General features: G+C 36.3%; 2 protein-coding genes across 2 annotated transcripts; both read left to right on the top strand.

The window, feature by feature from the left end:
• The first annotated feature begins 1,044 nt into the window (after nucleotides 1-1,044).
• On the top strand, nucleotides 1,045-3,642 carry LOC140450620 (uncharacterized). The gene has a single exon (XM_072544279.1). The coding sequence runs from the start codon at nucleotides 1,045-1,047 to the stop codon at nucleotides 3,640-3,642; it is 2,598 nt and encodes an 865-aa protein (XP_072400380.1).
• Nucleotides 3,643-3,895: 253 nt separating this feature from the next.
• On the top strand, nucleotides 3,896-4,663 carry LOC140450619 (uncharacterized). Its single transcript, XM_072544278.1, has one exon. The coding sequence runs from the start codon at nucleotides 3,896-3,898 to the stop codon at nucleotides 4,661-4,663; it is 768 nt and encodes a 255-aa protein (XP_072400379.1).
• Nucleotides 4,664-13,006: the final 8,343 nt, after the last annotated feature.

Below are 13,006 nucleotides of genomic sequence, written 5' to 3'. Positions count from 1 at the left end.
GTTGCTGGTTTCTATTATACAGGTATAAATAATAAAGTCTTATGTGCTTTTTGCGGTGTTGTTTATAATAAAGGGATTGCAGATGACATACCGTTAGATAAACATAAAGACGATTGTTGTTTTCTGACTGCATATAAACAAGCTCAAAAACTGTGGACTGTCGAAGAACGTCTAAAAACTTTTACAAATAGGAATATTTCTGCTAAAAAACACGCAGAAGCTGGTTTTTTTTTATGAAAATGGTAAAACTTATTATATAACGAATAAAGACATTAGTTTGATGAGTGTTCGATTAGCAACATTTCACAACAACAGTACTAGTTCGCGTACTCCTCTACGTAATTATAGTGAAATCAGAGCAGCTGCATGCAATTTTATACATACAGGCCCATTTAAACGAACTATAACTACGGATCTTTGTATTATCATTGATATCTTCAAAAATGTGGAAGACACTGAGGTAAACACAAATGTGGAAACACAAGACACTGAGGTAAACAGAGAGGCGAATCAACGTATTATATGTAAAATTTGTTTAAGTAGGGAAATTAACACAGTCGCACTACCTTGTGGACATGCCACATCTTGTCTAGACTGTTCTCGTTTACTTAACAACATCTGTTGTCTATGTAAAACACCCGTAGAATGCACACCAAGACTTTATATATAATATATCTAATGTTGACTCATTGTTATGTAATGATTGGTTGTTAGTATAGGCTAACCTGTGTATCATGTAAGATCTTCGCAGAATGACCTACATGATTACTACCATAAAATCTTAACATGGTTTTACGAAGATCTTATATAGATATACAGTGTCGTTGCCATGTGGCTATGCAGCAACGTGCTTAGACTGTTGCGACTTGTTGCTTATGTCGAACCCTCCCCGTAGCTTTCACGACATGACTTTATATTGAATGTTATACAACCGTATTGTCTGTATTTTTTCTGCGGTTTATTAGTCCTTTGTAGTATTTATATTGTTACAAAAAAACAGGCACCTAAATCGGTAAAAGAATCTTTTGTTTTTATTCTAGTAACATGGCTTGTACTGTAACACTTTTAAATCGCCGATATGTACGAAAGTTTGACGCGTATTTACATACATACTCTTGCACCACACCACGCACAAACAATGCTATAGAGGACTTGCTCACTACATTAAATAGTTGTTTAGAAGATGTAAAAATAAAATCAAACTATGTAATAGGTGATAAAATTAGAATTATTGCTAGTAACCCACGCTTTAATCAGCCCCTTTCAACAGCAGCGTCTACTTCTACCACATTTGGTAGTATATTAGATCTAATTGAAAACGTCTTGACATCTGACGAGTCGGTCGATATTCACGACACAACGTTTGACATACAAGTGCTGAAATTACCTAGAGGCTGTGGTCGTACCACTACCTTAAATTTAGCGAGAAACCGTCACACCAAGCGAAGTATAACTGTAATTCGTAACAGTGATAATTTGTGTGCCTTAAGAGCCATAGTCGTTGCTCTAACATACCATACAACAACCATCGTAAACCACTCTTTAACATCTAGACAAATAGCAAACATACGCCAAGGTCGTCAACTTCAAGGAGTACTAGCTCGTAAACTATGTGAAATTTTTTACATAGATGCAGCTGTTGGTTGTTCTCTGAAGGATATTCAGCGAGCTGAACAACTGCTTGATGTACAAATTAAAATTGTTTGTGTAGAGAACTTCAATTCGGTTATTTATGCAGGACCGCCCAAACCCACACTATTATGCCTGTATAAACTAAAAGACCATTATGATGTCATTAATAATATGGCTGGTTTTTATGGGTGTGTGTATTATTGTCATAGATGCGACACATGTTACCAAAACAAACATAAACATCGTTGTAAAAAGTCTGTAATATGCGATATGTGTAATCAGCCCGTGCATAAAGAACAACACAAAATTTATTGTAACAACTGTAATAGATACTGTTTTAATGAGGAGTGCTTGCAGAATCATCAGGATGTGTGTGCACTTGTGCATAAATGTACAGGCTGTAACAAAGTGATACAGAGGAATAAAAAACATCTTTGTGGGTTTAGCACATGTGCAAACTGTTTCCAGTGGGTGGAAACCTCCACACATAAGTGTTACATGCAGAGAAAGCTTGCCAAAGGAGGTATTTGCTCTGTGCCATGCACGTGCAACAAACATTCTGATCAATTAAACACAGGGTGCAAAGCAAATTACAAACACCCTACCATCTGCACCGTACCGTGTGCCTGTAACAGCCTTACAGATGTCTTTGTACGTAAATGTACTTACACAGAAAAATACCTATTTTTTGACTACGAAACAATGCTTGTTGATGGAGTACATGTACCTATTTTAATAATAGCTCACGATTTTGATGGAAATAAATTTGTTTTTAAAGATAACAACGAGTTTTGCCAATGGTTCATTTCTGAGAAGAACCGTGCATACACAGCGATTGGGCACAACGCTAAAGGTTACGACTCCTATTTTATTTTGAAGTACTGCGTAAATATCACAATAAAACCCTATACTATTTACAGTGGTTCCAAGCTGATGCTGTTAACAATACCGCACCTTGCTTTAAAAATTATAGATAGCTCTAATTTTGTCTGTGGACCATTAGCAGGTTTCCCTAAAACTTTTGGTTTGACCGAGTTGAAAAAAGGTTATTTTCCTCATTATTTTAACAAACTAGAAAACCATTCATACATTGGACCACTCCCTGACACATCTTATTACAGTCCAAATACAATGAAACCCTCACAAAGAGAAACCTTTTTAAAATGGCATGCTGAGCGCGTGCAAGAAGCATATGTATTTGATTTTCAAAAAGAACTTCATGCTTATTGTGACTCTGATGTCGATATTTTGCGACGTGGTTGTTTAGAACTTCGTAAAGAATTTTTAACCATTGCCAATATTGATTGTTTTCAGTACGTTACGATAGCTAGTACATGTTTAGCCATTTACCGGTCGAAATATTTACCCCGCAATCAAATAGCAGTTGTTGAAAAAACAGATATATACAGCTCTGCAGCCGTTTCATGGCTATCACAGTTTCCAGGCGTGCAACATGCACTCAACGGTGGAGAAGTAACAATTTGTGGAGCAAAAGCTGATGGTTTCTGTAAAGAATCACACACTGTGTACCAGTTTCATGGTTGTTTTTGGCACGGTCACCCAGATTGCTTTAAGAACGACACAATAAACCATGTCAATAATGAAACTATGGGTGATTTGTACGAGAAAACAATGAGACGCTCTAATCAATTACGAGACGCCGGTTACAACCTAGTAGAAATGTGGGAATGTGAATGGATAAAAGAATGTAAAAATATGCCTCAAATTGTTGAACCCTTAAACCCCCGTAATGCTTTTTACGGCGGTCGAACAAATGCTACAAAATTAATGGTATATGGTAAAAAACTTCGGTATATCGATGTAGTATCTTTGTATCCAACCGTCCAATACTATGACGCTTATCCGGTGGGTCATCCTCTTAAGATCTACAATCCTGTTGCTTATGATTTTTCGTGGTTTGGTCTTATTCAGTGCACTAATAAGACTCTTACTACTCCCCCTAGACTACTACTCCCCCTAGACGGTTGTATCACCCTGTATTACCGGTAAGAACAACAAAGCTATTGTTTCCTCTCTGCAAACAATGCATTGAAGACATGCCCGACACGTGCCTTCATACGGATTCTCAAAGAATGTTTTCAGGAACATGGACAACGTTGGAGATGAAGAAAGCTTTGGAAAAAGGCTATCAAATCACCAGTATTAGCGAGGTGTGGCACTTCGAGCAAACAAAATAAAATTAGAAAGTAGTCCACATACTTGTACATCAAACGACGAATATGCTCTGACTGTGAAAACGCAAATGGGAATAGATTTAGATCTGTCTAAAATCTCTGTTAACCCAGGTAGAAGAGAGGTCGCTAAACTCTGTCTAAACAGTCTATGGGGTAAATTCGGTCAACGAGTGAATTTGTCCCAGACCGAATATATCACTAACTGCAAACGATGGTATGAGATACTATTGGATGACACACTAGATATTACTAACTGTTTATTCTTTGATAACGACATGGCTCAGGTAATATTTTGCGTGAAAGAACAGTTTCTGGAAAAATCTACCCAAACAAATGTTTTTATTGCAGCGTTTACAACAGCCAATGCTCGCTTAAGGTTGTACGACATGCTTGATAAACTGGTCGAAGCAGTTGTCTATTTCGATACGGATTCTGTAGTGTACATTAATGATGGTCTTAACACAGTCGAAACGGGTGAACTGTTGGGTGATTGGTCAGACGAATTACCGGCCGATGACTATATCATTGAATTTTTCTCCACTGGCCCTAAGTCTTACACTTTTAAGACAAAGCTAGGCCGCGAAGTAACTAAAATTAATGGGTTTACACTAAACTATGAAAATTCTTTATATCTAAATCGCGACGTTCTGGTTGATATAATTACTGAAAAATTAGACAATACTGTTTTATATTATGATCAAATATGTAGAGACGTGCATACTAAAAATATAGTTACTACCGAGAGAGTTTCTAAGACATTCCGCATGGACTATAACAAACGTAGACCATTACCAGAAAATAACAGAATAATAGACACGCTACCCTGGGGGTTCTAATAACATTCTAATTTTATCACCTAGTTTTTTGTATGTATACTCATCATACTTACTTATCTCTTTTTGTTATTGTAGATAATGGCCTTGTGTTATACAACTGTTGCTTGTAGAGGTGTGAGTAGCTGGTGTACACCCCTGTACACAGCTGTTGTGGATGAGTGCTGGGACGATGAATGGCACGAATCTCCACTGCCGCACATCAGACGTAGATACTTGTCTCTACATTTAATAGGTGATGACCCCCAACAGACGGGCGGTAGTGGAGATTCGTGCCATCCCGAACCGTCTGTGGATGAGAGCTGGGACGATGAATGGCACGTGTCACCTTTGCCCTACATTAAAGTCGGGGCATTATTTAAGAACATTATTCGGGAGCAACCCCCGAAAATGTCGAAGGCACAGAAGAAGCGCTTTCGCATGGCAGAGCGTGAACGTCACAAAATAATGTTCTTAAATAATGCCACTGCTTAACAAGGTTTAATTAATTTTAGTGAATTTTTTTTAGTTAATTTTAATTTTGGTGTAGTTTAGTAGTTTGTAGTTTTAGGTTTTAAAGTTAATTGTAGTTGTGTTCATTTTTTGGTTTTTAATATAGTTATTTGACACCTGAAGTAGTCTTTCATTCATAGGTAAGACCTTTTTTTTTTGTAGCGTGGCTTCCACCGATGCGCTATTAAGACGTTTTGGACATGTCAACCCATCTCGATACACACGACATTCTTATTTTTACATTATAACCTTAACTCTTAAGTTAATTCTTATTTGTACTTAGCACTCTCATACATATTTTAGAACACAGAGCTATGTCTGATGATTATTGTATTGACGACTACGATTTATTGGTGGATGATTTAGAGATATTAAAATTGGTTCAAGAACTAGAAAATAGCATATTACGGAAGTTGCTAATATGTACTGAAACATGTAATATTGTATTGTGTTATAGCTGTAACAACTATATTCTGGGTACTACCAAACCCGTATCCTGTTTTTGTATTAGTTGTAATGAAATAAATATGTTTGAACCTTATTTACGTTGTTTATATACATACCTACCATCAAACTTTCCTCTTAACGAATAACACTTAGGATTTTACGTAAAGACATGACGTCTTTAGGATATATATAAAGGCACCTATTTATGCATGTGTTTTATTTACAGACAGTCACACTTGTGTTTCAGGGTACCATGAATTGTCCTTGGCTGCTGCATACCATGCATACACGTCACGTTAAAAAGTTTAATACCTACATTACCACTTATCAACTTCACAATGTTAAAGAAGGTGGTGGCCGAACAACGCTTTTTACGGTGGCCGAACAAATGCGACCAAATTACTGGTTTACGGTAAAAAAAACTCCGGTATGTAGATGTCGTGTTTCTCTATCCAACAGTACAATATTATGACGCTTATCCGGTGGGTCATCCTCTTAAGATCTACAATCCTGTTGCTTATGATTTTTCGTGGTTTGGTCTTATTCAGTGCACTGTTCTTCCCCCTAGACGGCTGTATCACCCTGTATTACCGCTAAGAACAACAAAGCTATTGTTTCCTCTCTGCAAACAATGTATTGAAGACATGCCCGACACGTGCCTTCATACGGATTCTCAAAGAATGTTTTCAGGAACATGGACAACGTTGGAGATGAAGAAAGCTTTGGAAAAAGGCTATCAAATCACCAGTATTAGCGAGGTGTGGCATTTCGAGCAAATAACTAGGGAGTTGTTTAAAGGATACGTAAAGGACTTTATGAAAATAAAATTAGAAAGTAGTCCACATACTTGTACATCAAACGACGAATATGCTCTGACTGTAAAAACGCAAATGGGAATAGATTTAGATCTGTCTAAAATCTCTGTTAACCCAGGTAGAAGAGAGGTCGCTAAACTCTGTCTAAACAGTCTATGGGATAAATTCGGCCAACGAGTGAATTTGTCCCAAACCGAATATATCACTAACTGCAAACGATGGTATGAGTGTCATCGAATGCGATAGTCTGTGGACTAGTACGCATTTCGATGCGCATCGCCCCGCCTCGAATTTTTCCATTGGCTCTTGACCTGGAAATCCCTATTTATCGCTCGAACAGCGCATATAAATATGGGCGATTTTCAGGTCAGCCAGGTCAGTTCTTCGCGGGCTCTCCGAGAGCTTAGTGCTCTCGGGGCTCTGCTTCCTGCATTTATTTTCCATACTTTGTGGCTGAGAATTGTTTCAACTAAAATCTGATGTTATATTTCGACGTATATTTTCGTCATGTAAGAAATATCTTGTCTTTTTCAAGACAAGCCTTCAGAAGACTACGACCTGATCCTTCATTTCGACTTGGTGTACCTTTGTCATGTAAGAAATATCTTGTCTTTATCAAGACAAGTCATCAGAAGATAAATATTTTCCAAGTCCATAACCCGAAAATGGACTTAAGTAGAGGAGCTCTCGACAGTATATTCGAAGCCCTCTACAGAGCACCCGGGGATATCAGAAGGTGGTTAGACCCTTAATTGTTCCCCCGAGGTGACATGAGATACTATTGGATGACACACTAGATATTACTAACTGTTTATTCTTTGATAACGACATGGCTCAGGTAATATTTTGCGTGAAAGAACAGTTTCTGGAAAAATCTACCCAAACAAATGTTTTTATTGCAGCGTTTACAACAGCCAATGCTCGCTTAAGGTTGTACGACATGCTTGATAAACTGGTCGAAGCAGTTGTCTATTTCGATACGGATTCTGTAGTGTACATTAATGATGGTCTTAACACAGTCGAAACGGGTGAACTGTTGGGTGATTGGTCAGACGAATTACCGGCCGATGACTATATTATTGAATTTTTCTCCACTGGCCCTAAGTCTTACACTTTTAAGACAAAGCTAGGCCGCGAAGTAACTAAAATTAATGGGTTTACACTAAACTATGAAAATTCTTTATATCTAAATCGCGACGTTCTGGTTGATATAATTACTGAAAAATTAGACAATACTGTTTTATATTGCATACTAAAAATATAGTAACTGCCGAGAGAGTTTCTAAGACATTTCGCATGGACTATAACAAACGTAGACCATTACCAGAAAATAATAGACACGCTACCCTGGGGGTTCTAATAACATTCTGAATTTATCACCTAGTTTTTTGTATGTATACACATTGTACTTAGTTATCTCTTTTTGTTATTGTAGATAATGGCCTTGTGTTATACAACTGTTACTTGTAGAGGCGTGAGTAGTTGGTGTACACCCTGTACACAGCTGTTGTGGATGGTTGCTGGGATGATGAATGGTACGAATCCCCACTGCCGCACATCAGACGTAGATACTTGTCTCTACACTTGATAGGTGATGAGGCCCAACAGACGGGCGCCTTAGGCGGTAGTGGGGTTTTGTGCCATCCAGCACCCGAGCCGTCTGTGGATGAGAGCTGGGATGATGAATGGCACGAATCTCCACTGCCACACATCAGACGTAGATACTTGTCTCTACACTTAATAGGTGATGACCCCCAACAGACGGGGGCCTTAGGCAGTAGTGGAGATTCGTGCCACCCTGCACCCTAGCCGTCTGTGGATGAGAGCTGGGACGATGAATGGCACGTGTCACCTTTGCCCTACATTAAAGTCGGGGCATTATTTAAGAACATTATTCAGGAGCAGCCACCGAAAATGTCGAAGGCGCAGAAGAAGCGCTTTCGCATGGCAGAGCGTGAACGCCACAAAATAATGTTCTTAAATAATGCCACTGCTTAACGAGGTTTTATATATACTTGTACGTTAATTTTAGTTAATTAAGTTTTTTAGTTAATTTTAATTTTGGTGTAGTTTAGTAGTTTGTAGTTTTAGGTTTTAAAGTTAATTGTAGTTGTGTTCATTTTTTGGTTTTTAATATAGTTATTTGACACCTGAAGTAGTCTTTCATTCATAGGTAAGACCTTTTTTTTTGTAGCGTGGCTTCCACCGATGCGTTAGTAAATAAGCAAGCGGGGTCCTGAATCACTTTGGTAACCTGTCCATCAGGGTCTCCGATGCGAAGGTATCGATGCCATGATTTGACCTTGGGGGTGTACAAGAAGTACAAGAAGTGATCGACAATGACCAGAAGGTTGTAAGAACTGGTCGCTTATCGCTTGATCTCTTCTTCTCTCCCGAAGAAGTGATCGACAATGACCAGAGGGTCGTAAGAACTAGTCGCTTATCTCTAGATCTCTTCTTCTCAGCCGAAGAATTGTCACCTACGTTACCTGTATGTTTTTACACCAGTCTCACTTGTCTCTTCTTTGTCTTACCTGTCCTGAAGAAGTAAAAGAATCGGTCGACAATGACCAGAGGGGGTGTCTTTGAGTGGAACGGACCACCTTGTATGTCGAGTGCAAAACTCATCGCTTATCGCTTCATCTCCTCTTCTTTTCGTTAAATTTGTACAGGGTGATCGAAAAAATAAATTTGTATTGAGACTTGGAAATATTTTAGGTGTTGTTGCGTCAAAAATTTTTTTTTGTGTACGATGCTTAGATATATCTGTATAGCCTGCCTAGTCTTATCTTTACTTTTGAAACTTGTAGGAAAAGGAAAAATAACTATGTATCACATAAATGCTTTATTGTGTATATATATTTTAATGATATATGTGGGTAGATGTAAATAAAACAATATTGGATTGATACTATAAATTTTATTTGTTTTGAAACAAGTTATTTATTTTAAATAAATGTATCCAGCAAAATTTTGTCAGTAATCAAGATGTGTCTTGAGGTGTACATGCTAGACGAGTTTTATTCAAGGCTCTCAACTTTTAACAATTGGAAGGGGAATAAATCTGAAATAGAGTTAGCTGCTTGTGGATTTTACTTTCTCCAACTGGAAGATATAGTAAAGTGTTTCAAGTGTGGCGTAGAGATTTACAAATGGGAATCAAATGACAATATAATCGAAGATCACAAAAAATTTAGTCCCGATTGTGCCTTTGTAGAAAGAGTTTATCCCATTTTTCAGAGAATCAACGACAACAACAAATAAATTGTGAGTGAGAACAATAAATATGCCTGTTCCTGTGAAACATAAATGTCCAAAGTGTGGGGGTGACACTGAAGAACGAAATGACCTGTGTATAAATTGTGAATTGGAAGAGGTGTACAAGGAAGAGAGTGGTGCTAAAAATATACCTAGTAGAATGTATGTAAAGAGACAGAGACCGCAACAATAAAAAATAATGTAATCGCATGATAAAAAATTAGAATAATAAAATAGCTGTAAATATAACATAAAGCTCATTTTTAATTTGCCCTTTGAATATGCCTGTACCTGTGACATATAAATGTACAAAGTGTGGTGGTGAAACTGAGATTCCAAATACACTTTGTGTAAATTGTTACTTAAAAAGTATATTTAGACAATTTGGTGGTGACAAAAATAACCCAAGTCATCTATTTATCCAAAAATAAGTATGCCTGTACCAGTAAAGTATAAATGTCCAAAGTGTGGTGGGGAGACTGAAATATCTAATAGGAATTGTATAAACTGTGACTACATAGAATATTTGAGATCCAGATCTGGTGCTAAAAATATACCAAGTAGTATGTTTGGTGAAATGTGAGGTCAGTTGTCTGAAGAAGAGAAAAAATATATAAAGACTTATATTTAGAATAACTATGTATTAATTTGTAAATCGTCTACGAGTACGCTACCAATATGTTAAACGCTGTCATGAATAAATTACCTTTTGAAATGCACATCCCTGGAGGTTATAGGTTTTGTGGACCCGGCACCAAATTACAGAAACGACTAGCACGAGGAGATAGGGGAATAAATGGATTAGACGAGGCGTGTCGTGAACATGATATTGCATATTCTCAAAATAAAGATCTATCCGAACGACATAAGGCTGATAAGATTCTAGGTGAAAAAGCTCTTGAACAGTTTCGATCGAAAAATACAGCATTTTCAGAAAAGTTGGCAGCACTTGGTGTAGCTGGTGCAATGAAAGCAAAAGTGAAATTAGGTATGGGTCTAGGTTCTACTAAATATAAAGCTGTAACAAAAAGTTGTAGTAAAGAATTGAACAAAGCTAAAAATAATTTAGAAAAACTAACTGAAAATATAGACCATTGTACTTTATTACTCCAAGGATTAACTATTTCCAAATCAAGTAAACGCAAACAAAATGTAAAAAAAATAAACAAAAAATACAACAAAAGCTTTTAAATCATAAAAGAGCAAAAGAAATTAGAGATGATATGGATGTAGACATTTCAAATGAGTTCGCTGTTGACTCTATAAACAGAGGAGACACAAGAAAAACGGAAAAACGGAAAATAAGTGATGAAAATATTATGGGTGCTAAAAAGACAAAAAATGATGTAAACGAAATATTGAACAATACCCAAAAAAGAAAACGTGACGACGATAACGATACTATGGATGACCAAGCAATTAAAAAAATAAGATATAATGTATAAATATAAAAAATAATTTTATGTGATTTGTAATATTATAAATAAAATTGGTCACGAAGTATTTTTACTACATTTAAAAAAAAAATACATTGACGCAAATCTACAACACGCTATGCAACGTGATTAAATTTTTATTTCTTCATCGAAAACACATTATACATGCAATAAACATATTTAACGATAATTTTTAGGTCAAATAGGTCACCAAAATACATTATATGCAGATAAGCACATTTTATTTAGATAATGATAAATTAATTTTGGAATAATAAACGTTTTAATGATAAACATGTATTGTACTATTTTCTGCATTGCAATAAAGATCAAATAGGTCAGTCAATTACGTTAATATATATTTTTTTATTCTTACTATTTAAATTCGGTTAATTTTAAATTGATCTATCAGTTAGTCAGTGATACTAATTCAGTCTGATCTGTATCGTTGGTAATAAGCTGTGTGTTAACAGTTCAACAGCAAAAAAAAGTAAAGATAACAGTGAAATGGGAGTTAAGAGTTGTGTTGTTGAATTCCATACTAAGCAAAGAGACAATGCCAGGACAAGACTCTTCACGAGAGAATTTAGTAGGTATCGGCAAAGAGATGAGGGTGTTCAAGCACAACAACTAGGGAGGCTTAACCATTTCGAACCCCATAGAGATGCCGATTACCCACTAAGAAGGAGACCGCTACCATTTCCAATCGAAGGAATCAACCACATTAGAAGACAGTAATTTTAAAATTTTTTTATGTAATCAATAATTATGTAATTAATAATTTTTTTTTTTTAATGAGATAAAAGACTTGTTGTATGTATTATGGGTAGTTGGTTGGAAACAGTCAAGATGGTTGGTAATAAGAAAAAGACAAGAAACACCACTAAAAGAAGGGTCACATCCTCCTCCTCCTCATCTTCTAAAAGAAAAATTTCAAAGCAAAAGTCATTTAGTTTATTGAGAGTAATTCGAGACATTAGAAAGAAACTATTGGAAAGCAAACCAAGAACGTTAAGGGAAGCTATTCAACAAGCATTACGAATTGTGAAATCCTACAAGAACATTAAAAAACCACGTGGTCGAGTAATCCAAGTTCCAAAAACTGGGGGTATATTACCTCTAATACCGATATTTGCTGGGTTGAGCGCATTGGGCACTATTGCTGGGGGCACATCAGCTATCGTGAAAACTATTAACGACGCAAAAGCAGCTAAAGAAGATTTACTTGAAAAACAACGTCATAATCGTAAAATGGAAGCACTAGCAATTGGAAAAGGTTTATACTTGAAACCATATAAAAGAGGAATGGGTATTTTTTTATGAATGAGAAAATGGATCAAATAAAGATTCCAAAACATGCTTTGTCAAATGTAGATTTACAAAAATATGCAAAATTATTGAAAATCCCCCACTTTTATCATCTAAAATGTGCTAACTAGACAATAAAGTTGCTCTTACACACTTCAAGACTGATGGTTGAAATAGTTACATAGATTTTTTATTGTAGAAAAAATGATAACCGCACATCTACTGTACCCTGTAATCATCAAGCGCTTGAGCTCTTTTGACGAATGGATGCCCAGCCACCCCATCAAACCGATAGTACTAGCTGTTGCTGGTTTCTATTATACAGGTATAAATGATAAAGTCTTATGTGCTTTTTGCGGTGTTGTTTATAATAAATGGATTGCAGACGACATACCGTTAGATAAACATAAAGACGATTGTTGTTTTCTGACTGCATATAAACAAGCTCAAAAACTGTGGACTGTCGAAGAACGTCTAAAAACTTTTACAAATAGGAATATTTCTGCTAAAAAACACGCAGAAGCTGGTTTTTTTTTATGAAAATGGTAAAACTTATTATATAACGAATAAAGACATTAGTTTGATGAGTG

This window comes from Diabrotica undecimpunctata, chromosome 9 (assembly GCF_040954645.1).
Source record: "Diabrotica undecimpunctata isolate CICGRU chromosome 9, icDiaUnde3, whole genome shotgun sequence".
Classification (NCBI taxonomy): Eukaryota; Metazoa; Arthropoda; class Insecta; order Coleoptera; family Chrysomelidae; genus Diabrotica; species Diabrotica undecimpunctata.
The sequence above is the reverse complement of the archived record's forward strand: the minus strand, read 5'-3'. Positions and strand labels throughout refer to the sequence as shown.

Coding starts and splice junctions, on each gene's coding strand:
- LOC140450620 (XM_072544279.1), top strand. CDS start 1,045: ATGGCTTGTACTGTAACACTTTTAAATCGCCGATATGTACGAAAGTTT.
- LOC140450619 (XM_072544278.1), top strand. CDS start 3,896: ATGGGAATAGATTTAGATCTGTCTAAAATCTCTGTTAACCCAGGTAGA.